This window comes from Muscardinus avellanarius (assembly GCF_963383645.1).
Source record: "Muscardinus avellanarius genome assembly, chromosome: 3".
Taxonomy (NCBI): Eukaryota; Metazoa; Chordata; class Mammalia; order Rodentia; family Gliridae; genus Muscardinus; species Muscardinus avellanarius.
Window position 1 is genome coordinate 97,229,715 of NC_137788.1, and position 24,794 is coordinate 97,254,508.

At 44.7% G+C, this 24,794-nt stretch overlaps 1 protein-coding gene across 1 annotated transcript in view; it reads left to right on the forward strand.

Moving 5' to 3' along the window:
* The window catches only part of FNDC7 (fibronectin type III domain containing 7), a gene marked incomplete at both ends in the record, with an annotated part of 47,717 nt that overhangs the window by 22,239 nt on the left and 684 nt on the right, over nucleotides 1–24,794 (forward strand). The window contains 5 exons of the mRNA XM_080691484.1: nucleotides 2,629–2,886; nucleotides 4,306–4,560; nucleotides 6,503–6,757; nucleotides 12,431–12,691; nucleotides 18,368–18,397. Coding sequence (XP_080547610.1) covers nucleotides 2,629–2,886; nucleotides 4,306–4,560; nucleotides 6,503–6,757; nucleotides 12,431–12,691; nucleotides 18,368–18,397 — 1,059 coding nt within the window. The remainder of the gene's footprint in view (nucleotides 1–2,628; nucleotides 2,887–4,305; nucleotides 4,561–6,502; nucleotides 6,758–12,430; nucleotides 12,692–18,367; nucleotides 18,398–24,794) is intronic.

Here is a 24,794-nt window from a genome sequence, read left to right on the forward strand (position 1 = left end):
CGGCTGGGTTCATAGCATGGAAGTGAAATGCCGCTGGCCTTAATCCCCAGTACCAAAAAATGAGAAAATAAAAGAAGAGGAGGAGGAGGAATGTTGATAAATTGGCCGAATTTTAAAAAATGGATGGAATGTATTTGGCACAAAAAAGTTTCTCAGAGAGACATTCCCCGCCCTCCACCCCAGCCTTAGCGGGTTTCCGCTCAGGGGAAGTGGGGAAAGGCTTTCCAGCGGTCTTCAAGGCATGGAGCCTGGCTGGGGAATGGAGAAGCCTGCGTGGCAGGGGCTGTGACAGCTTGTGATGAAGTGTCCTGCTGAGGACTTAACTGCGCAGTGGGAATCAGGCCAAGGTTGGAACAACGGAACATGTTACTCATATCTGAGCCCAAAGGCTGCCTCCTTTGACCCTCTTGGAACTGTGGAACCAGTAACAAGACCGCGTGCTGATTGTACAGTGAGGAAGATTTTTTTAAATTTATTTAATTTATTTATTTATTTATTTATTTATTTTGCGGTACTGGGGATGGAACCCAGGGGCATTCTACCTCTGAGAGACACCCCCAGCCCTATTTTTTTATTCTTTCTTTTTTTTTTTTTTTGAAACAGGGTCTCACTGAGTTGCAAAGGGCCTCACTAGGTAGCTGAGGCTGTCTGCGAACCCAGATCCTCCTGTCTCAGCCTCCCCAATGCTGGGATTACAAGCGTGTGCCACCACGCCTGGCTGAGGAAGATTTTTATTTTAAGCCAAGAATAGAAGAAGTGGAAGATAAATTCCCAAGTCAGCTTCTCACCCTGGGGGTCAGGAGGTTATAGATATGAGGCCAAAGAAATCAGAGGGAGAGGCACAGGCTAGGAAAGGGAAGGAATGTTCATGTACTGTTGTCCTGGAGTCAGAGGTTGTCTGGGGCGTTAGAGCGTGATCATCTTACCTAGACATTCATGGTACTGGGTGGTGATCTCCCTTCCTCTGTCGTCCTTGCTTCCTGAGAGAAAGATTTCTAATGAAAAGCACGAATAGTGGAATATAAGACTTTTTTTAGGGACATGGGGGCACGGTTAAGAGAAGTCTGGGAGTCGGGTGTGTGGTGGCCCACGCTTGTAATCCCAGCATTCAGGAGGCTGAGACTGGAGGATCGCGGTTCTCGGACAGCCTCAGCTACTTAGCGAGGCCCTTTGCAACTCAGTGAGACCCTGTTTCTAAATAAAAAATAAAAAATAGGGCAGGGAGTATAGCTCGGAGGTTGAATGCTCCTGGGTTCCATCTGTAGACCTACAGAGAGAGGGGAGGGGGAGGGAGGAGGCTGGGATAAAGAAGTTCTGTTCCAGAGAAAGGGTCTGGACGGGTCTGTTTCTGGGAATGGAAAAGGGCCGTGAGTTCAATGCCATGTGGCGAGTTTTATTAGGCGTGGACACTCTCCCTCTCCCGTGTGCATTCTGGAAGGTCACTATCCCTTTTCCCGCCACAGCTTAGTGTGTCTGCACTGTCTCTACCATGTTGAAAACTTTCCCACTGGTGCCTAAGTGAATCACTGGTGGTGGTGGTCAGGGGGTGTCTAAATTGCATCTGGACAGCGAATCTCTGCATTTCTTCCCCTAAGGGCTGGCCAGATCCTGTATTCCATTCCTTCGCCCGGCCCTGCTCAGCTCTCATCTCTAATCTACGACTACCTGTCGGGGAAGAACACTCTGACCACCATCTTAGATCCAGTTTCAGCCAGCCTGCCTACCTAAAGCAGAACTTTCAGCTTTCAGGCATCCAGCCCTCAAAGACCAGAAAGAATGGGCGTGGTGGTGCATGCCCGCAATCCTAGTATTTAGGAGGCTGAGACAGGCGGATTGAAGGTTCAAGGCCAGCCTTGGCAGTTTAGTGAGGCCCTCAGCAACTTAAGGAGACACTGTTTCAAAATAAAAAAGCTAAAGCCAGGCTTAGTGGCACACACTTGTCATCCTAGTACTTGATAGGCTGAGACAGGAGGATCATAGGCTCACCGCGAACCTCATCCATTTAGTGAGACCATCTGAAATTTAGTGAGACCCTATTTCTAAATAAAAGGATGAAGCCGGGCATGGTGGCAAACGCTCCCAGCATTTGGGAGGCTGAGACCCAAGGATCGCGGTTCACAGGCAGCCTCAGCTACTTAGTGAGACCCTCCGCAACTTAGTGAGACCCTGTTTCAAAAAATAAAGAATAAAAAACAGGGCAGGGGGTGTATCTCAGAAGTCAAATGCCCCTGGGTTCCATCCCCAGAGCCCCCCCCCCCCCACACACACACACAGGATTAGGGCAGGTTAAAAATTCACCTGGGCCATCTAGGTTGTATAAGACCAGGGCAGAGTACTGTGGGTCAAACCCAGGGTCACTCACCCCTGAGTTTCATCGCCATCTTCCTTCCTTCCTTCCTCCCCCTTCCTCTCTCCTTTCTTGACAGGGTCTTACTAAAATCACCAAGGATGTCCTCAAACTTGTGATCCTCCTGCCTGAGCCTCCCAGATAGCTGGGATGTAGGAAGTTATTGCAGTAGATTAGAATAGTGACAGAGGCCCAGGCAGGGGGAGCTCAGGGCTCACTGTTCCCCTCTGGGAGCCTTGCTCCTGTCCTGACCTCTGTTCCCTCTGGGATCTTGCTTTCAGCTCCCTGCTGTCCCAGTGACATTGACCCGGTGCTAGTGTCCAGCGACAGAGTAGAGATGGTCTGGTCTCCTGTCCGTGGTGCAGAGCTCTATGAAACCAAGGCTGTGGGCGGGGCCAGCGTGGTAGAGTGCAAGGACACGGCGCCGGCTTGCACCCTCTCGGCTCTGGAGTGTGACACCAAGTACAACATCACCGTGTATTCGTTCAGTGAGGTCCGGGGCAGCAACATGTCGTGCACTTCCCTCTCGGTCACCACAGGTATGGAAGAGCTGTGTTTTCATTCACTGGGATCTGCAAGATCACCTCAGGATGTCATTCCGAAAGACCCATAAAAAGGTTAAATCCCATTAACCACTCTTTGTGGTGACCGATAGAACCCTTGTTATATTAAGAAAAAGCAGAGGAAGATGGGCGTGGTGGTGTAAATTTGTAATCCTAGCATTTGGGAGGCTGAGACAGGAGGATCATGGTTCAAGGACTGTCTCAGCTACCTAGTGAGGCCCTTTGCAACTCAGTGAGACCATTTCAAAATAAAGAATAAAAAATAAGGCTGGGGGGTATTGTGGTACTAATCCTTAGTACCACAAAAGAAGAAGGAGGAGGAAGAGGAAGAGGATGAGGAGGAAGAGGATGAGGAAGAAGAAGAGGAGGAGGAGGAGGAGGAGGAGGAGGAGGAGGAGGAGGAGGAGGAGGAGGAGGAGGAGGAGGAGGGAAAAACAAAAGAGGAGGCCATGGAGGAGGGGAAGTTTTGCCATTGTGGGACTTGCCTGGATGCACACCTGGAATGTGTGCAAGTGTTTGTCTTAGTTACTTTTTTTTTTTTATTCTTTATTTTGAAACAGGGTCTCACTGAGTTGCAAAAGGCCTCACTAAGTCGCTGGGGCCGAGGCCAGCCGTGAACCTGCAATCCTTCTTTCTCAGCCACCCAAGTACTGAGATTACGAGTGTTCACCATGCCCGGCGTACTTTTGCTTTTGGAATTTGAAGTGTTTTTAAACATTTTCCAGTAGTCCAACACTATACAAACCCAATACCTTATGTCCATGTTAAGAGTTTTCCATGCAAAGACTCTATGAATTTGGCCTACATACATAGTATTGTCAAAAACTATGATGATATTACTTTGCGGGGAAAAATCCATTTTTTTTCCCTGTGGTACTTAGGATGGAACCTAGGGACATTCTATCTCTGAATGACACCTCCAGCCCTAATTTTTTATTCTTTATTTTTTGAAACAGGGTCTCACTGAGTTGTAAGGGGCCTCACTAAGTAGATGAGGCCGTCCTCGAACTGAGATCCTTCTGTCTCCACCTCCCGAATGCTGGGATTACAAGCATGCGCCACCACGCCTGACCCTTGGAAAAATCCATTTTAGATCACATGTGATTTTGTGTGTGTGTGTGTGTGTGTGTGTGTGTGTGTGGTGCTGGGGGTGGAACCCAGGGGCTTTCTACATCCGGGCTATACTCCTAGACCTATTTTATATTTTATTTGGAAACAGGGTCTCACTAAGTTGCTGAGAGCCTCACTAAGTAGCTGAGGCTGGCTTCGAACCTGCGCGATCCTCCTGTCTCAGCCTCCCAAGCACTGGGATTACAAGCGTGCACCACCATGCCCGGCTCCACATGTGATATTTTTGACTCAAGCTGTTTCTATTAATAAAGTAAAATCTCTTAGCTCCTTGCAGTCCTGAAATAAAAAATATTTCGAAGGATGCATTCTCCATGATTAATGTGCACTGGCGAGCCACGAACGAAGAGGCCACTTACACAGTGACTGCTCGGGGCGAGAAGGGGCTGTACCAGTGCAGCAGCTCAGGAGAGTCCTGTTCCATGGGGGGTCTGCCCTGCGGCTCAGTCTTCTCTGTCATCGCCGTGGCTGAGACGCAGGCAGGACGGAGCCTGCCCAGCTACAGCGTGCCCCTGGAAACAGGTGTGTAGCAACTATCCCAAACACTGACCAGGGAGTGTTTACAAAGTGTTTTAAGACATGAATTATTGACTCTACCCTACATATGATAGTATACTCAGAAGCCTTCCAAAGAGCCCTAGTTCTAGAAAATGGAATTTCAACATTTTATAAGCTCTGTAAAAATACCATCAAAAGACTCCAATGTCAACTTACATTGGCATCAAAGGGGCAATACATTGACTCTGCAAAAACATTTATTAGAATTTATTTTCTCCCATGATACAATCTGTCAAAACAGCTAACAAGGAACCTAGTGAACGGATTTATTACTTATCGCTTTGGCTCAGCCCTTTCATATCTATCTCTAAAAAATGTTTCCTGAAAAAAAAGAAAAACAGAAATCCAATTTTTAAATAATGCTTTCTGAGGCCGGCCATGATAGCACCTGTAATCCCAGTATTTGGTAGGTTGAGATGGGAGGATCACAGTTTTGAGACCAGCTTTAGCAACTTAGCGAGGCCCACAGCAACATAGTAAGACTTGTTTTCAAAATAAATAAATAAGGCCCGGCATGGTGGTGCATGCTTGTAATCCCAGCGCTTGGGAGGCGGAGACAGGAGGATCACGCAGGTTCGAAACCAGCCACGCTGGCTTAAAAGACCCTGTTTCCAAAAATAAAATAGGTCTGGGAGTGTAGCCCAGAGGTAGAAGGGCTTCCAGGAACCCCAGTACCACCACCACCACTAATAATAATAATAATAATAATAATAATAATAATAAATAATAATAATAAATAAAATAGGGTTGTGGGCATGGTTCAGAGGTAGAAAATCCCTTAGGTCAATCCTCAGTACCATAAAAAAAAAAATAAGGAAGAAAATGCTTCCTGAGTCTCAGTTTCCTAATTAATAAGTGGAGCTCATAGTCTCATAGGGTAGATGTGCTCAAAGCACTTAGCATGGTGCCTGATGCCTAGCAAGGGCTCCATTAAAACAACAGCAACAACACAAAACTGGTTGGGCATGGTGGTACACACCTGTAATCCCAGTACTTGGGAGTCTGAGATAGGATTGCAGGTTTAGTGAGACTCTCACCAACTCAGTTAGACCCTGTTTCAAAACTAAAATCAAAATAGGGCTGGGGTGTAGCTCAGAGGTAGAATGCCCCTGGTTCAATTTCCAGTACCACATACACACACACACACACACACACACACACACACACACACACACACACACACTGTTACTGTTACTGCTTCGTAGTTGTTTGTGTGTGTGTGTGTGTGTGTATACAAAATTTAGCAAATTATGTAAAGTTTTTGGACATTATCTCCTCTTATATACGACAGATGGCACCTTGGACTTTAAAAATTGGAACAGATTTTTTAAAAAGGAGCAGCAGAATAGAGAAAATGTCAAATACTCATGAAGTTTCTAGGTACCCTGTACCCTGTATAAAAGATCCTTGAACAATTGAGACAGCTATGGTATCTTAGGTGACTAGGAAATCAAGCTTTTATATCAGTAGCGTACTTAAAATCCTTGAGAAAAGCAAGATACATTTTAGTGCAAATGCTCTAAAATGTTATACCAGGAGAAGAGGGAATGCAACCATTGCTTTGCAATTTGCAACTGCAGCTGCTCAAGTTGGGGGACAACAAAGGAATTCTTTCTTATTCAGACAGAAATAAAGGCGGGAGAGCTCACATTACTCACCAACCTCACAAAATGCCTGTTAGTGCACCACATTCTTGGGGAAGGTATTCACTCCATATCGTGGATGGTTCAAGATGAATCAGAGGGCATGCACGGAGGGATATGTTGATTGATGGCAGAAAGATTGAGAAATTTAGGAAATTGAGTGAAACACAGGTGAAGTGTGAATACCATGTTGGTTGTTTTTCACAAATAATCTGCAGTGGTAATAAAGCGTCCTTTTTTTTTTTTCTTTCTCTCCACTGAAGTGCCATGCTGTCCGGCTGGTCTGACCGTAACTCAGGTCACCCAATCTGTCCTCAATGTGAGCTGGACTATGGGGATGGTGGCCCAAACCTACTTGACAGTTCTGGAATCACCTATCGGACAGTCTAAGTGTCACACTCATCAAAACCACTGCCTCCTGGGATGCCTCGTGTGTGGCGTTGACTACACGGTAGCATTAAAAGCAGTTAGTACCACCGGGTTGACTGTAGACTGCGCCTATCAAAGTTATTCCTCTAGTAAGTGAATTCTTGTGTGTGTGTGTGTGTGTGTGTGTGTGTGTGTGGTACTGGGGGTGGAACCCAGGGGCTTTTCTACCTCCGGGCTATACTCCTAGACCTATTTTATACTTTATTTGGAAACAGGGTCTCACTAAGTTGCTGAGAGCCTCACTAACTAGCTGAGGCTGGCTTCGAACCTGTGCGATCCTCCTGTCTCAGCCTCCCAAGCGCTGGGATTACAAGCGTGCTCCACCACACCCGGCTAGTAAGTGAATTCTTAACTCTAGTACATGAATTCTTAACTCTAGTACTAGGGTATCATAAAAACTCAACTCTTCCAAATCCAGGCACAAAGCCTCCTTCTCTCTCTCTCTCTCTCTTTCTCTCTCTCTCTCTCTCTCTCTCTCTCTCTCTCTCTCTCTCTCTCTCTCAATTTGCTGAACATTTAAAGATGTTTATTAAAAAGATAGAAATACAGAAAATAGTTACAGCCCCGGCCATCTCACCACTCTCCAAGCCTCCTTCTCTTTTAAAATGATGCTGCACCACTGGCCAGATCTGTATGTGCCTGTAATCCCAGGACTTGGGAGGCTTGCTGTGTCAAGGTCAGTCTCAGCAATTTAGCTAGACCCTCAGCAACCTAGCGAGACTCTGTTTCAAAATAAAAATAAAAGGAGCTGAGCATGGTGGCCCACACTAGTATACTAGTTCTTGGGAGAATGAGACAGGAGGATCATAGGTTTGAGGACAGCCTCAACAATTGAGTGAGGCTCTCAGCAACCTAGTAGGACCCTGTTTCCAAATAAGAAATAAAATCAGTCTAGGGATGTAGCTCAGAAGTAGAATGCCTCTGGGTTCAATTCCCAGTATTACAGAAATAAATAAATAAATAAATATTTTCCCCAAAAAAGGTCTGGGAGTGTAGCTTGTAGGTAGAATGCTTCTGGACTCAATCCACAGTACCAAAAAATAAATAAAAAATGAAAGCCTGGCATGGTGGTACATGCCCTGTAATCCCAGTACTTGTGAGGCTGAGACAGGAGGATTACAGGTTCAAAACCAGCCTCAGCAACTTACTGAGGCTGTCAGCAATTTAGTGAGATCTTGTTCCCAAATAATAAAATTAAAAGGGCTGGGGATGTAGCTTGAAGGTAGAATACCCCTGGGCTTACTCTCTAGTACCACACACACACACATAAACACACACACACACACACACACACACACACACACACACAAAATAAATAAATAAAATAAGTAAATTAATGCTGTATCTCCAACCTGCTTGTTTTTTCTTTTCTTTCTTTCTTTTTTCTTTTTTCTTTTTTTTTTTTTTTTGTGTGTGTGGCACTGGGGATAGAATCCAGGGGCATTCTACCTCTGAGCTACACCCCCAGCCCTAATTTTTAGTCTTTTTATTTTTTATTTTTTATTTTGGTGGTACTGGGGATGGAACCCTTCTGCCTCCAGGCTACACTCCCAGACCTATTTTATATTTTTTTTTATTTGGAAACAGGGTCTCTTAAGCGAGTGCGGCTGGCTTCAAACCTGCGTGATCCTCCTGTCTCCACCTCCCAAGGCGGGGATTACAAGCATACGCCACCAAGGCCCGGCTTAGTCATTTTATTTTTGAATCAGAGTCTCACTGAGTTGCAAAGGGCCTCACTAAGTAGCTGAGGCTGTACGTGAACCTCGTTCTTTCAGTTTCTACCTCCCGAATTCTCGGATTACAAGCGTGTGCCGCCATGCCCGGCTCTGCTTGCATTTTAAATGAAGATTGCTTTTTTGTGTGTGTGTGTGGTACTGGGGGTGGAACCCAGAGGCTTTCTACCTCCGGGCTATACTCCCAGACCTTTTTAGGGTCTCACTAAGTTGCTGAGAGCCTCACTAAGTAGCTGAGGCTGGCTTCGAACCTGAGCGATCCTCCTGTCTCAGCCTCCCAAGCGCGGGGATTTCACGCGTGCGCCACCACGCCCAGCTTTCCGCTTTCTAAAATGTTTTCAGCTTTCCGCTGAACTGAGAACCTCAAAGCTTCAGCTGCGTCTGCCATGGCTGGGGAATTGCCTCCCCTGATGACAAGGTTTGGGTCCGTCTTTTCTAAAGGAGAGGCAGTTTAATATGACACAGAGCCCTGCAGCAGAGGAGAACTCAGGTCGGCGGGGCTCGCAGAAAGCATTAGATTGTGCGTTCTATGCGGCTTGCATTGTTTGATTACTACGCTCCCACCTGTCTCTCTTCAAAGCCACTCCAGCTCCTCCTACTGTCTCCGATTTCAGCAGGCTAAGAGAGCAAAGGCATCAGTCTACTGACAGTGTTGTATCTTGCGGTCAAGAAGGCCAGACCTTGGGGGAATAGCAGCGGGAAGGAAAAAGAGTGCAGTGCCAGCAGATAGGCCTCCTCCTGCACGATCTAACCCATCAAAGCGTTGCTTGGAATACTGTTTGAAAAACTCTGAGGCTCAAAGAGAAAGAATGCAATGGGCAGCTGGTTATGTCTGCCCAGGACACAGGATGGGAGAGTTGAAATATAACTTGGCATCCCAGATATAATAGAAAAGTTCTCTGAGAGTCTAAATTAGACATGGCTTCTTATAAGCTGTGCTGCCTTTCCTTCCACTATTCTGTCTCCTCACTGGTAAGAAAAAAATAGGAATAATAACATCTTTCTAGCTTATCCCTTAATGTTGTTTGGAAAATCAAAATAAATCATAACATGAAAGCATTTTTTTTCAGTTCTGGGGAAGGAAACCAAGAGGCATTCTATCTCCAAGCTACATCCCCAGCCCGGTTTTTTTTTTATCCTTTATTTATTTATTTGTGGTACTGGGGGTGGAACCCAGGGCTTTTCTACCTCCGGGCTATACTCCCAGACCTATTTTTTGTTTGTTTGGGGTTTTTTTGGAAGAATTAAAGGAGTTTATTAAAAAGATAGAAATACAGAAGACAGTAATAGCCCCATGGCATTCAGGAGTGGCATGGGGGCAGGGGGAGGTGGTTCAAACGAATTCACCCTCCCAGACCTATTTTTATACTTTATTTGGAAACAGGGTGTCACTAAGTTGCTGAGAGCTTCACTAAGTAGCTGAGGCTGGCTTTGAACCTGTGCGATCCTCCTGTCTCAGCCTCCCAAGCGCTGGGATTACAAGTGTGCACCACCATGCTTGGCTGAAAAAGTTATTTTTATCTCTTTTTTTTTTTTTTTTTTTTGGTGGTACTGGGGGTGGAACCAGAGGCTTTCTACCTCTGGGCTATACTCCCATACCTTTTTTATATTTTATTTGAAAACAGGGTCTCACTAGATTGCTGAAAGCCTCACTAAGTAGCTGAGACTGGCTTCGAACCCATGCGATCCTCCTGTCTCAGCCTCCCAAGAGCGGGGATTACAAGCATGCGCCACCACGCCCGGCAGAAAAAGTTATTTTTAAAAATAAATTAGCTGGGTATGGTGATGCACACTTGTAATCCCAGTTCTTGGGAAGCTGAGACAGGAGGATTGAAGGTTCGTGACCATCCGCAGCTACTTAGGTTCTCTACAAGTTAGTGAGACCTTGTTTCCAAATAAAAAATAAAACAGTCCTAGGGGTGTAGCTCAGTAGTAGAAGGCTCCTAGGTTCCATCCCTAGTTCGCGGCCAGCCTCAGCTACAAAAAGAAACAAAAATAATAATTAATTAATTATTAATTAAAAATAACTCAAGAGCTGGGCATGGTGACCCAAGCTTGTAATCCCAGTACTTGGGAGCCTGAGACAAGGGGATCAGAGGTTTGCACAAAGACCCTCTACAACTTAGTGAGATCCAGTTTCAAAATTAAAAGAATAAAATAGGGGTGGAGGGTGTAGCTCAGAGATAGACTGCCCCTAAATCCTATCCCCAATACCATAAAAAATAAATAATCAAGCTGGGGTTGGTATTTTATTTTATTTTATTTTATTTGTGGTGCTGGGAGTGGAACCCAGGGGCTTTTCTACCTCCGGGCTATATTCCCAGACCTATTTTATATTTTATTTAGAAACAGGGTCTCACTAAGTTGCTGAGAGCCTCACTAAGTAGCTGAGACTGGCTTCGAACCTGCGCGATCCTCCTGTCTCAGCCTTCCAAGTGCGGGGATTACAAGCGTGCGCCACCACGCCCATCTTGGGGTTACAGGATTACACCTGTAATCCCAGTATTTAGGAGGTTGAGACAGGAGAATGGCAGGTTGCATTCAACAATTTAGCAAGGCCCTCAGCAATTTAGTGAGACCCTGTTTCAAAATAAAACATTAAGAGGGCTGGGAGTGTAGCTCAGAAGTAGAATGCCTTCGGTTCAAGTCCCACTACAAAGCAAGCAAGCAAGCAAGAAAGAAAGAAAAGAGAAAAGAGCTGGAGGTGTAGCTCAGATGTAGAACACTCCTGGTTTCAAGTCCAGGTACCACAATAATTAATAAGGCCTTATTATTTATCATTTAAAAATATTTAATAACATCTTTATTTTAGTCATACAGGACTCTGCTATCTGGTGTTCTCATTGACACCTAAGGTGTGTCCTGCTCCTGGTTTTTAGTAAGGGTCAAAAAAGTACCTAATCAGCCAGGCATGGTGGCAGACGTTTGTAATCCCAGCATTCGGGAGGCTGAGACAGGAGGATCACGGTTCACGTACAGCCTCAGCTACTTAGCGAGGCCCTCTGCAACTCAGTGAGACCCTGTTTCAAAAATAAAGAATAAAAAAATAGGGCTGGGGGGTGTAGCTCAGAGGTAGAATGCCCCTGGGTTCCATCCCCAGCACCACACCACACACACACACACACACACACACACACACACACACACACAACCAGCTGGCGTGGGCAGAATGTGGTCCAGGCATCTTGGTCACCAGCTTGTCCTGGCTGTTTCTGAGACGTCATGCTACTCGGCTCAGCAGAATTGTGTTTTCCACTCAGAGCTGAATGCAATGCTTTCTATTTAAGCTTGATCCCACGAAAATAAAGCGAAACTAAGGCCTTATGATAGGCATCTTAACAGGCTGCCGAGTATTTGACTCATGGCTGAGTCATGTACAATGCGGTGTCTCTGCCAAGTGTGGAGCTTCACACAACACCAGTCTTCTCTATTACTCACACCCCACACCACCCTCACGCATGGATTTCTTTTTTATGGTAGTGGGGATTGAACCCAGGGACATTCTACCTCTGAGCTACACCCTAGTACCTTTTTTACTTGGAAACAGGGTCTTCCTAAGTGACTCCGCTGGTATGGAACCTGCACTCCTCCTGTTTCAGGGGTTACAGGCCTGGGCCACCATGCTCGGCTTCCCACAAGAATTCCTGGTCACGTGGCTTGGCATGGAAATAACTTGTATAACCCTTTAAATCATGTTTTTGTTTGTTTGTTTGGGTTTTTTTTTTTTTTTTGCGGGTCTGGGGATGGAACCCAGGGACATTCTACCTCCGAGCGACACCCCCTGCCCTATTTTTTTATTCTTTATTTTGAAACCGGGTCTCACTGAGTTGCAGAGGGCCTCACTAAGTAGCTGAGGCTCTATGCAAACCGCGATCCTCCGGTCTCAGCCTCCCGGATGCTGGGATTACAAGCGTGCGCCACCACACCCGGCTCAAATCATGTTCTATTATTATTTAGAATAGTTAACTTACACTTTTTCCCCTGAGATAATGGTGAGAGAGTGATCTGGTGTTTGATTTGATCCTGCAGGTGCCTGCTGCCCCTTGGGCGTGAAACTCTATAGGCTGGGCCCTAATGGCATCCGGGTGTTCTGGCAAGTCTCCAGGGGCTCTGCCAATTACAGCACTGACCTCTACGGCTCCAAAGGCATCTTCACGTGCGCCCCAAGGGCTGGCCTCAGTTTCTGTGATGTCACCGACATACCCTGTGGGGATGTGTATACAGTGATGGTCTCACCAGTTGCTGAAACAGGACTGAAGCTTACTTTCTGTCCAAAAAAAATATATTCAGGTAAAGCAAGTTATGACCTGTCATTCACATTAACTCTCTGCTCAGATCTGTGAATTATTATATATTTAATCATTCACTCATTCATTTGGTGTTGGGGATTAAACCCAGGGGCATTCTGCCTTTGAGCCTTTTTTTTATTTTTTATTTTGAAACAGAATCTCACTAACTTGCTGAGTCTGTTCTCAAACCTGCAATCCTCCTGTCTCAGCCTCTCAAGTACTGGGATTACAGGTGTGCGTTACCACGCTTGACTCTATGAATTTTTTGCAATATATGAAATTTTTATGCTCTGCAGAGATGCTTTATTATATATTTTTTAATTTCTAGCTGGGTGTGGTGGTACACGCTTGCAATCCCAGTACTCAGGAGGCTGAGACAGGAGGATCACATGTTCTCAGCCAGCCTCAGCTACTCAGTGAAGCCCTCTGCAACAGTGAGACCTTGCTTAAAAAAAAAAAAAAAGAATAAAATAGGGCTGGGGGATGTAGCTCAGAGGTAGAATGCCCCTGGACTCAATTCCCAGTACTGCAAATAAATAAGTAAATTTATAAATCATAAACTAGGTTTGGATATATAGGTGGGCAAATAGTGTATGATCACAAAACATGCCTGCCAACAATGCCATCATTTTCACCAACACTGGTTGAAAGATATGAGCAATTCTCTTGCTCTCTGTTCCTCCCAAAACCCTCTGCTACCTTGCCCAGGCAGAGGTGTGTGTGTGTGTGTGTGTGTGTGTGTGTGTGTGTGTGTGTATTTGTGTATAGGGAGTAATAGGGTTTGAAGTCAGGGGAATTCTACCTCTGAGCTACACCCTTCAGCCCTCTTTATTTTTTATTTTGAAACAGGGCCTCACTAGGCTGCTAAGACTCTCACTGAGTGGCTAAGACTGGTCTTGAACTTGTGATTCTCCTGTTTCAACCTCCCAAGTATTGAGATTACAGGTATGTGCCCTATGCCCTGTTCTTTTCATATATTCCTAAAAGAGAAGAGACAGCTGGGACGTGGTTGTATACATCTATACTCTTAGTATTTGGGGGATTAAGACAAGATCACAGGTTCGAGACCAGCCTCAGCAATTTAGCAAAGCCTTCTGCAGCTTAGTGAGATCCTGTTTCAAAATGAAAAATGGCTGGAGATGTAGCTCAGAGGTAGAATATTCCTGGGTTCAATCCCCAGTACCACAAAAAGAAGAGAAAATAAAAGTGATGATGAGAACTTTGTAGACAAATGCAGAAGGAATAATGCATGGCTCAAAACCCCTTACTGATCACCAGAATCTAAAATGTCCAATGAATGTAGGTGACAAGAGGTTAACCATGGCTCTCGGTGCTAGAATAAGGCCAGCTCCTCCTGCACGGGTGTTCTTGCTGACCTTGGATGTCATGCTCTGATTCCTTGCTTTTTCATTACCTTGTCCACAGGACAAGCTGCCCTGGGCATAGTTCTATGGGAAGAGTCAGAAACAAGCTCTTGGGGTGAGGATGAGCTCTAGAAAGGGGAGCCTATAGCTTAGTGACAATAATTCATCATCTTTGCGTAATATATACATATAGATAGATAAATAGATAGATGAACACACATATACATAGAGAGAGACAGAGTCAGAGAGAGAGAGAGAGAGAGAGAGAGTGTGTTACTGAGGATTGAACCCAAGGACACTGCATGATTTATACTTGAGCTATACCTCCAGCTCTATTTTATTTATTTTAATTTATTTATTATTATTATTTTTATTTTGGCGGTACTGGGGATAGAACCACCCAGGGGCATTCTACCTTTGAGCGATATCCCCAGCCCTATTTTTTTTTTATTCTTTATTTTGAAACAGGGTCTCACTGAGTTGCAAAGGGCCTCACTAAGTAGTAGCTGAGGCTGTCTGCGAACCACCATCCTCCTGTCTCAGCCTCCCAAATGCTGGGATCACAAGCATGTGCCACCATGCCCACTTTTATTTTTTATTTTGAAACAGCATCTTGCCTGGTTGTTAAGAGTCTCACTAAGTTGCTGAGGCTGGCTTGGAACCTACAGTCCTCTTGTCTTACCCTCCCAAGTACTAGGATTACAGGCATGTGTCACCACACCCAGCTCACATTTGCATAATACTTTAAAATTTATCAAGTGTTTTCACATTCCATATCTCACTCGGTGCTTAAAATAACCCTAAAAAAGTAGGTTCAATGGATTTTATGATCTCCAACTTATAAATGAGGAGACTAAGGGTCAGCGTTCCAAATCTACAAACCTTCTTTTTTCCTGATATCTAAATCCAGTTTCACATATTTTTTGTTTGTTTGTGGTTTAAAAAATTTTTTTTTCTAAGTCAGAGTCTCAGTACATTGCCCAAGCTGTCTTAAAACTCCTGGGCTCAAGTGCTCCTCCTGCCTCAGCACCCCCTCCCCAGGCCGGGACCACAGGCCCTTGCCACTATGCCAAGCACCCCGCCTAAATTCCCACTTGAACTTGATAGAGGTGCCCCAGGCATTTCAAACTCCTCCGGCAAAAAAAAAAAAAAAAAAAAAAAAAAAGTCCTGATCCTCTGCTATGTATGTATGTATGTATGTATGTATGTATGTATGTATGTGTTTGTTTACTTTCTCTCTCTTTGTGTATGTGTGTGTGTGGTGGGATGTGGATTGAACCCAGGGGCATTCTACCTCTGAGCTGCACCTCCAGCCCAATTTTATGTTTTTTTTTAAATTAAATTAAATTAAATTAAATTTTTTAATTGAAAATAGTATATATTCAAACTGTCCGTGGTGCTCTCTCCCCGGCCCCATTTTCCCTCCCCCCTCCCAACAATGAGTGTCCAGGTTAACCATGCTATATTCATACTTTTACACATATTCGGATGTAGCTCCTCTGTTAACCAACCTCAGCCTTCTTCCTCCCCTATCCTTCCATTCTAGCTTTGCTGAGTTTTCCCCTCCATTATCTGGAGTCCCTCTGGTATCCCTAATGCTCCCTAGTTTGGGCATATTAGAAAAAAACATATGTCCCTTCTCTTTCTGTGCTTGGCTGATCTCACTTAACATAATGTTCTCCAGATCTTTCCATCTTCTTGCGAATGCTATGATTTTGTTCTTCTTTATAGCTGAATAGAATTCCATTGTGTGTATTTTTCATAGTATTGCAATCCATTCATCTGTTGATGGAGACCTGGGTTGGTTCCATATTTTGGTTATTACAGCCCTGGGGATGGAACCCAGGGCCATTCTATCTCCCAGCTACACCCTCAGCCCTATTTTATATTCTTTATTTTGAAACAAGGTCTCACTGAGTTGCAGAGGGCTTCACTAAGTAGCTGAGGCTGTCCGTGAACCACAATCCTCCAGTCTCAGCCTCCCGAATGCTGGGATCACAAGCGTGCACCACCACGCCCGGCTCGGTTTTATGTTTTACATGGAAACGGTCTCACTAAAGTGCTGAGGGCCTCACTAAGTTGCTAAGGCTGGCCTTGAACTTGTGATCCTCCTGTCTTAGATCCAAGTACTGGAATTACAAGCGTGGGCCACCATGCCCTGCTATTTCTCATCTCCCATCATCTTCATTTCAGATTCTCCAGCTGACAACCCTGAAATGAGTTTCCTTCTGCCTGGCCCTCCATATCTCACTCATCTCTGCCTCCTGTTCTTTCACCCTCATGGTGCTTCCTAAGCTCACCTTCGTCTCACTATACCATGGCCTCCCCGTGTCCCGCTCAACTCCTGCACCTGTCCTGCCCATCCTCCCTCACTCCATCTCTGTGCTATTACTAAGATTGTCATTCTAGGACATTGATCTAATTATGTCAGTTTTTATTTTGTTTTATTCTGGGACTAGGGATTAAGGCTCTGCCACTAAGCTACATCCCCAACCCTTTTTATTCATTTATTTTTATTTTGAGACAGTCTCACTAAGTTTCCTAGGCTGGCCTCAAACTAATAATCCTCCTGCCTCAGTCTCCTAGCAGCTGGGATTATAGGCATGTGCCACTGCAGCCAAGACATGTTACTCTTCCCTTTCTTTCTTTCTCTATATTTTTTGCAGTAGTGGAGATTGGACCCAGGGACATGATATCTCTGAGCTATACCCCAGCCCTATTTTTTCATTCATTTTGAAACAGGATCTCACTAAATTGCAGAGGGCCTCACAAGTTTCAAACCTGTGATCCTCCTGTCTCTTCCTCCCAAGTACTAGGATTACAAGTGTGTACCACCACACTCTGGCTTTTTTTTTTTTTTTTTTTTTTTTTTTTTTTTTTTTTTTAAGACACTAGGTCTCACTATGTTGCTCAGGCTGGCCTCAAACTACTGGGCTCAAATGATCCTGCCTCACCCTTCTGAGTATCTGGCGCGTGCCTGGCCCAATTATCTATTATTTTTTTCTTCTTCTTTCCTTCATTTTCTTTTCTTCCTTTCTTTCTTCTTTCTTTCTTCTGTACTTAGGTTTGAACCCGGGGCAATCTACCTCTGAGAGACACTTGCAAACCTATTTTATTTTTAATCTTGAAACAGAATCGGTAAGGCTGGCCTAAATAAAACCTTCAATCCTTCTGTCTAACCCTTCGGAGTACTAGAATTATAGGCATGCCTTACTTAGCTTACCCAATGTATTTTAAATAAAACAAGAATAGAGTTGGGCATGCTGGCCCACGATTATAATCCCAGTACCTGGGAGGTTGAGATAGGAGGATTGTGGGTTTGAGGACAGCCTCAGCAAGTAGTGAGACTCATCAACCTGGTGAGATCCTGTTTCAAAATAAAAGAATAAAATAGGGTTGGGGGTATACCTCGGAGTAGAAGGCCACTGGACTCCATCCCCAGTAAAACACACACACACTGAATAGATACGTTCACGTGTCTATGATCACACAGTCAAGTGAATGAGGGATGAGAGTCTTTTCCTTTTTCCCCTGCTCCAGGGCCCCAACTCAACCTTAGAGAGCCATTCCTCTGGAGGCTCATTAGCTGCCGGGAGTCCTTATTAGTAAGAACTCCGATTCACTTTGATGGTGTGCCATCTCAAGCCTGCAGTCACTTCACCTTAACAAGGTGCCCAGACTCAAAAAATTCACCTTTCCTCAAGCAAAAAAAAGTTTCTATGTTTTTAGCTTGTTGCAGTATTAGTGGTGCTTTACATTGGTCATCAGAACAATACTGTGAATGCTAATACTGAATATTTGTTGCCAGGTGTGGTGGTGCATGCTTGTAATCCCAGTATTTGGGAGGCTGAGACAGTAGGATCGCAGGTTTGAGGACCGCCTCAGCAAGTAGTGAGACTTTCAACAACCTAGCGAGACCCTGTTTCAAAATAAAAATAAAGCTGGGCATGGTGGCGCACGCTTGTAATCCCAGCATTCAGGAGGCTGAGACCGGAGGATGGCGGTTTGCGGACAGCCGCAGCTACTTAGTGAGGCCCTCTGCAACTTAGTGAGACCCTGTTTCAAAATGAAGAATAAAAAATAGGGCAGGGGGTGTAACTCAGAGACTGAATGCCTCTGGGTTCTGTCCCCAGACCTGCAAAAATAAAAATATAAAATAGAAATAAAATAAAAATAAAATAGGGCTGGGGGTGTAGCTCAGAGGTAGAACACCTCTGGGTTCAATTCCCAATGACACACACAGAAACAAAAATCTATCCATCTATCTATACTAATAAATATATCCTTGGTGCTTGTATTTTTATTTATTACAGTAACCTGCTCCGGAAGTACGCTTGGCATGGGTAAGTCTTTTTTGTCATGGGTGCAGTAGAAGGGAACCTGGGGCGGCTCAGCACAGCCAGGATCAAGGCTGATGCTACAAGTGGTCTGAATGGCGAGTGTGTTTTTTCCTCTGGTGCAGGGGCGTCCTGCTGTGCCCTCCCAGAACTTGTTCTCCTCTATAAGTGCCCTTCAGATTCCATCAGCTGAAATGATCCCTTTGGATTCTGACATCTTTTCAGTCGTATGGGGTCCCACAGAATCATGTAAATATTTGGGAGGTTCCACTCCTTACTCCCTCCTACTTCAGAAGGTGGTTCCCAACTCTACTATATATTAGAACCCTTGGAGGGCTTAAAATTAACCAATACCTGGCCTCTGTCCTTAGAAAGTTTGACTTAATTGGTCTGGGGTGAAGACTGGGGATCAGAATTTTAAAGAGCTCCTGAGGTAAGCCAGACATGGTGTCACATGCCTGTAATCCCAGTACTTGAAAGTAAGACGGGAAGGATTGCAGGCCAGCCTCAGCAATTTAGTAAGACCCTCAGCAACCTAGTGAGATCCTGTTTCAAAACAAAAAAATAAATCTGAGCATGGTGGCACAGGCTTGTAATCTCAGAATTTGGGAGGCTGAAATGGGAGAATCACGGATCGAGGACAGCCTCAGCTTCTACTTAGTGAGGCCCTTTGCAATTCAGTGAGACCTTGCTTCAAAATAAAGAATAAAAATAGGGCTGGATATGTAGCTTGGAGGTAGAATGTTCCTGGGTTCCATCCCCAGTACCGCAAAACAAACAAACAAACAAACAAACAAACAAACAAATAAATAGGGCTGGGGGTATAGTTCAAAGATGGAATGCCTTTGGGCTCAATCTCCAGCAACACGCATGCATGCACGCATGCGCACACACTCTTTGGTGATACTAAGGTGTAACCAAGGCTGAGAACTGCTGCTTTAGATGGGCTCCAGGAACTTTATTGTACATACAAATCACCCTGGCCTTCTTAAGGCCAGATTCTGATCTGGTAAGTGTGGGAGGTCTGCGACTTGGCAGGTCTCACAAGGCCCAGGTGGCACTGATGAGGCCCATGCTCCTGGGCTGACCACGCTCCCAGTAGCCAGGTGTGAGAGGGAATCGGTCAAGAGCCTTTGGAGAGCTGGATGTTTGCTCCTGATTGGCACAGGTGGATATAGAGACAAAGTTGGAGTACTCTGAACATTACAATGTGAGACTACAATGCACCAATAAAAATATGTTTCAAATAACTATAGAAGACGGGCGCGGTGGCGTACGCTTGTAATCCCAGCATTCGGGAGGCTGAGACAGGAGGATCATGGCTCGTGGACAGCCTCAGCTACTTAGGCCCTTTGCAACTCAGTGAGACTCTGTTTCGAAATAAAGAATAAAAAATACGGCTGGGGTGTAGCTCAGAAGTAAAATGCTCCTGGATTCCAGCCCCAGTACCAAAAAAAAAAAAAATATATATATATATATATAATATACAATTATATATATTATAATTATATATAATATATATAATTATATATTATATATAATATTTATATATTATATATATAATTTCACAACAACAATAGAAAAACAAACAAACAAGCTGGAGTAAAGTTAACTGCTGGTGCCTCTTCAGTCTTGCTGGGGATGATCCCGGTTAGGCTCCTTTGGTTGCCCCTGTGGGGGTTACAGTTTGCTATGGGGCTCTAGGGAGACCCCATGCGACCTGCAATCCACTGACCCGGGCTAGATATGGCTGACTGCCGAGGGAGTGAGTGGAGATGCAGCCTCCCAGCCCTGGCCAGCTCCCGCTCAACACCTGCTTCCAGGGCAAGGCCTGGGCTGGAGCCTCCTTACATTGCTTGTTCTCAGCGGGACTCCTTCCTCTCCCAGCCCACTGCTTTTCTGACTATAGCACGGTATGTAGTTTCTAGTTCCTGCCCTACTGAAGGTCTAAAATAAGCACAAACCATATTAATTCTTCAGTATGAGTTTTTCTTTCCCAGGACTACAGGGAAACAGACCTGACTTCACAAAAACAAACTGAGAAAACTAGTTATAAAAATTATTTTAGAGCCAGGCGTGGTGGCACACGCTTGTAATGCACAGCATTAGGGAGGCTGAGACAGGAGGATCGTGGTTCATGGACAGCCTCAGCTACTCAGTGAGGCCTTCCACAACTTAGTGAGACCCTGTTTCAAAATAAAGAATAAAAAAATAGGGCAGGGGTTGTAGCTCAGAGGTCTAATGCCCTTGGGTTTTATCCCCAGACCTGCAAAAAAAAAAAAAAAAAAAAAATTATTTTAATGCTGTGCGTGGTGGTGCATGCTTTTAAGCCCAACACTTGGCAGTCTGAAACAGGAGGATGGCGCAGGTTCAAAGCCAGCCTCAGCTACTTAGTAAGGTTATCAGCAACTTAGACCCTATTTCCAAATAAAATATAAAATAGGTCTGGGAGTGTAGCCCAGAGGTAGAAGGCCCCTGGGTTTCCTTCCCAGTACCACAAAATAAATAAATAAATAAATAAATAAATAAATAAATAAATAAATTTTATTTTAAACCAGTTGCAGTGGTGCCTGCCTTTAATCCCTATACTTGGGAGGCTGAGATAGAAGGATTGCAGGTTTAAGGGCAGCCTTGACAATTTAGTGAGAACTTGTTTCAAAATAAATAATAAAATTTTAAGAAGGGGCTGGGAGTATAATTCTGAGGTTGAATGCCATGAGTTCAACCCTCACTACCACACACATGTACACACACACACACACACACACACACACACACATACACACAAATTGCTTTAGGTGCTGTGGGTGTAACTCAGTGGTAGACTATGTGGCTTTAGGTTTGATTCCTAGTACCCCTTTTAAAAAGTTACTTAAGGCTGGGCGTGGTGGCACACGCTTGTAATCCCAGCATTCAGGAGGCAGAGACTGAGGATCACAGACACCCTCAGCTACTTAGCGAGGCTCTTCACAACTCAGTGAGAGAGACCCTGTTTCAAAACTAAAGAGGCCAGGAGCTGGGCATGGTGGCGCACGCTTGTAATCCCAGGGCTTGGGAGGCTGAGACAGGAGGATCACACAGGTTCGAAGCCAGCCTCAGCTACTTAGTGAGGCTCTCAGCAACTTAGTGAGATCCTGTTTCCAAATAAAATATGAAGGCCGGGCGTGGTGGTGCACGCTTGTAATCCCCGCGCTTGGGAGGCAGAGACTGGAGGATCGCACAGGTTCAAAGCCAGCTGCGCGCGCTGACTTAGGAGACCCTGTTTCCAAATAAAAATGTAAAAATAGGTCTGGGAGTGTAGCCCAGAGGTAGAAGGGCTTCCAGGAACCCCAGTACCACCAAAAAAAAACAAAAAAAACAAAAAAAAAACAAATAAAATATGAAATAGGTCTGGGAGGATAGCCCGGAGGTAGAAAAGCCCCTGAGTGTTCCACTTCTAGTACTGCACAACACGCACACACACCTAAAGAGACTAAAAAATGGGCTGGCGGGTGTATCTTGGAGGTGCAATGCCCCTGGGTTCCATTCCCAGTACTGCAAAAAGAAAAAAGAAAAATCTCACCGAGTGTGGTAGTGCACACTTCTAATCCCAGTACTTGGGAGGCTGAGACAGAAGGATCACTGGTTCGCAGCCAGTCTTAGCTACTTAGTGAGGCTGTTTGCAACTTAGTGAGACCTTGTTTTAAAATAGGGCTGGGGGTGTAACTTCAAGGTAGAATCCTCCTCGATTCTATCCCTAGTATCACAAAAATAAATAATAAATAAATAAATAAAAATTTTAAAGGGGCTCTAGATATAATCAGAAGGTTGAATGCCACTGGATTTAATCCCCAGCCAAGAAACAAATACTCTCAGGTCTTACCCTGACCTACTGAATCCTTAAAGCCTCAGGTAATTTGTATGAGCAGCTGTTTGAGAAGCCCTGCTTACGCGGTAGTTCTCAGACTTTGGCGTGTATCAGAATCTCCTGAAGAGCTGAGGACTGCGGAGGCCCAGGCCGTGCGTCAATACTCCTCTCTTTTCTGTCCCTCTGGGCTGCTGTTATCCTGGTTACTCCCTTGCAAGACCAAGTCTTTTGCTCCTCTTTTGAAGAAGATCCTTGTAGAATTCCTGCAAGATCCTCAAAAACCAGGAGTGAGCCAGGTCATTTGAGGGCTTCTGCGGTCTTGTGGAAATCATCACATAGAGGAGGAAGCTCTGATCGCTGTGTCCAGTTTCAGCACTCTTCCTGTTCACAATAAAAGTCAGATCAGCAAGGGCCCTGGCTAATGTGGAGTCTCTGCACATGCTCAGCAGAGCCTTGGGAGTCTTGTTGGGTTAAGACTTTTGGTCTTCCTGGAATCCTGGATTATCCTAGAGCTTGTTCCTTGTATGAATTGACTTTTTTTTTTTTTTTTTTTTTCTGGTACTGGGTATGGAACCCAGGGATAGTCTACCTCTGAGCGACACCCCTAGGCCTATTTTTTATTCTTTATTTTGAAACAGGGTCTCACTGAGTTGCAAAAGGCCTCACTAAATAGCTGAGGCTGTCCTCGAACTGTAATCCTCCTGTCTCAGCCTCCTAAATGGTGGGATTACAAGCATAAATTGACTTTTTAAGAGCCAGATCTGGATTCCAGTCCTGAGCTTTTATCTGCTTAGTCAAATTGCTTCAATTGTCTCTAAGCCTAGGCTTCCTCATCTGAAAATTGGAATCAGTAATAATCACTTCATAAAATGTAATGAGGAAGCCACGCATGGTGGCACACCCTATAATTCCGGTACGTGGGAGGCTGAGAGAGCAGAATTGCAGGTTTGCACCAGCCTCAGCAACTTAGTGAGATTCTTAGAAACTTAGCGAAACCCTATTTCAAAATAAAAAATAAAAAAGGGCTGGGGGGGAAGGGCACCAAGCACTGTGTGAATGTATGCCTTTTCCAATATGATCCACATTTTAAAAAGTGTGTGTGTGTGTGGGGGGGGACTAGGGTGTAGATCAGAGGTAGAATGACTTTGGGTTCAACCCTTAGTTTCCCTAGTCACCCCCCTCATAAAATGTAATGAGGATTAAATGAAATATAAATGACAGGCCCCTAATAAGTAATTAATAAATGGCAGTTATTAATTCAGGATCAATTTAACCTCATATCATACTCTATGTACCAGTTATTAGTATTTTAATATACTAAGGCATCTACATATTTTTGTTGTTTTTGTTGTACTGGGGATGGAACCTAGGGGCATTCTAGCTCTGAGCTACACCACCAGTCATATTTGTGTGTGTGTGTGGTGCTGGGGATTGAACTCTGGAGCATTCTACCTCTGAGCTACACCCCCAGCCTGACTTTTTATTCTATTTATTTATTTATTTATTTATTTATTGCAGGTGTCGGGATAGAACCCAGGGGCATTTGACCTCTGAGCTACACCCCCTGCCCTATTTTTTTATTCTTTATTTTGAAACAGGGTCTCACTAAGTTCCAGAAGGCCTCACCAAGTAGCTGAGGCTGTCCGAGAACCGTGAGGCTGTCCGTGTGTGCCACCACGCCCAGCTTATTCTTTTATTTTGAAACAAGTTCTCACTAAGTTGCAGAGGGCTTCACTAGGTAGTTGAGACTGGCTGCAAACCTGGATGCTCCTGTCTCAGCTTCCCAAGTACTGGGATTACAAGTGTGCACCACCCCACTCAGCTTACCAGTCTTATCTTATTCTTTTTTTATTTTGAAACAGAATCTCACTAGTTGTTTTGTTTTGTTTTGTTTTCTTCTTGCAGTACTGGGGATGGAACCCAGGGTATTCTACTTCTGAGCTACACCCCCAGCCATATTTTTTATTCTTTATTTTGAAACAGAGTCTCACTGAATTGCAAAGGGCCACTAAGTAGCTGTTGCTGTCCTTGAACCATGATCCCCCTGTCTCAGCCTTCCGAATTCTGGGGTTACAAGCCTGCGCCACCATGCCCCGCCACTCTCACTAAATTTTGAAGGACCTCACTATGTATTTGAGAAATCCTCCTGTCTCAGCCTCCCAAGTACTGGGATTACAAGCGTGCATCACCACACCAGGCTAGGCATTTGCATTTAAACCTTAGCCCTAGCGATACCTGAACTCATTGGTTCTGAGTGTGGTCCTGGGGCCAACAACATCGGCATCATCTGGGAACCTTTTAGAAATGCAATTTCTGGGGCTTCACCAAAGACCAAATAACTCAGAAATATGGGGGTTGGGCCCAGATATCTTTTTTTGACAAGTGCTTCTGATGTACTTTAAAGTTTGGTAACCACAGCTCTAATTCAGAAAAGCTACCCTAATGCTGGAAATTTGATATGGGTTGGAAGGGAAAGAAAAACCACGTATTTGAAGTGGTTTTTACCCAACATCACCCCACAGGCTGACCTTCACCTTCTGCGCCCTGCCTACTTTT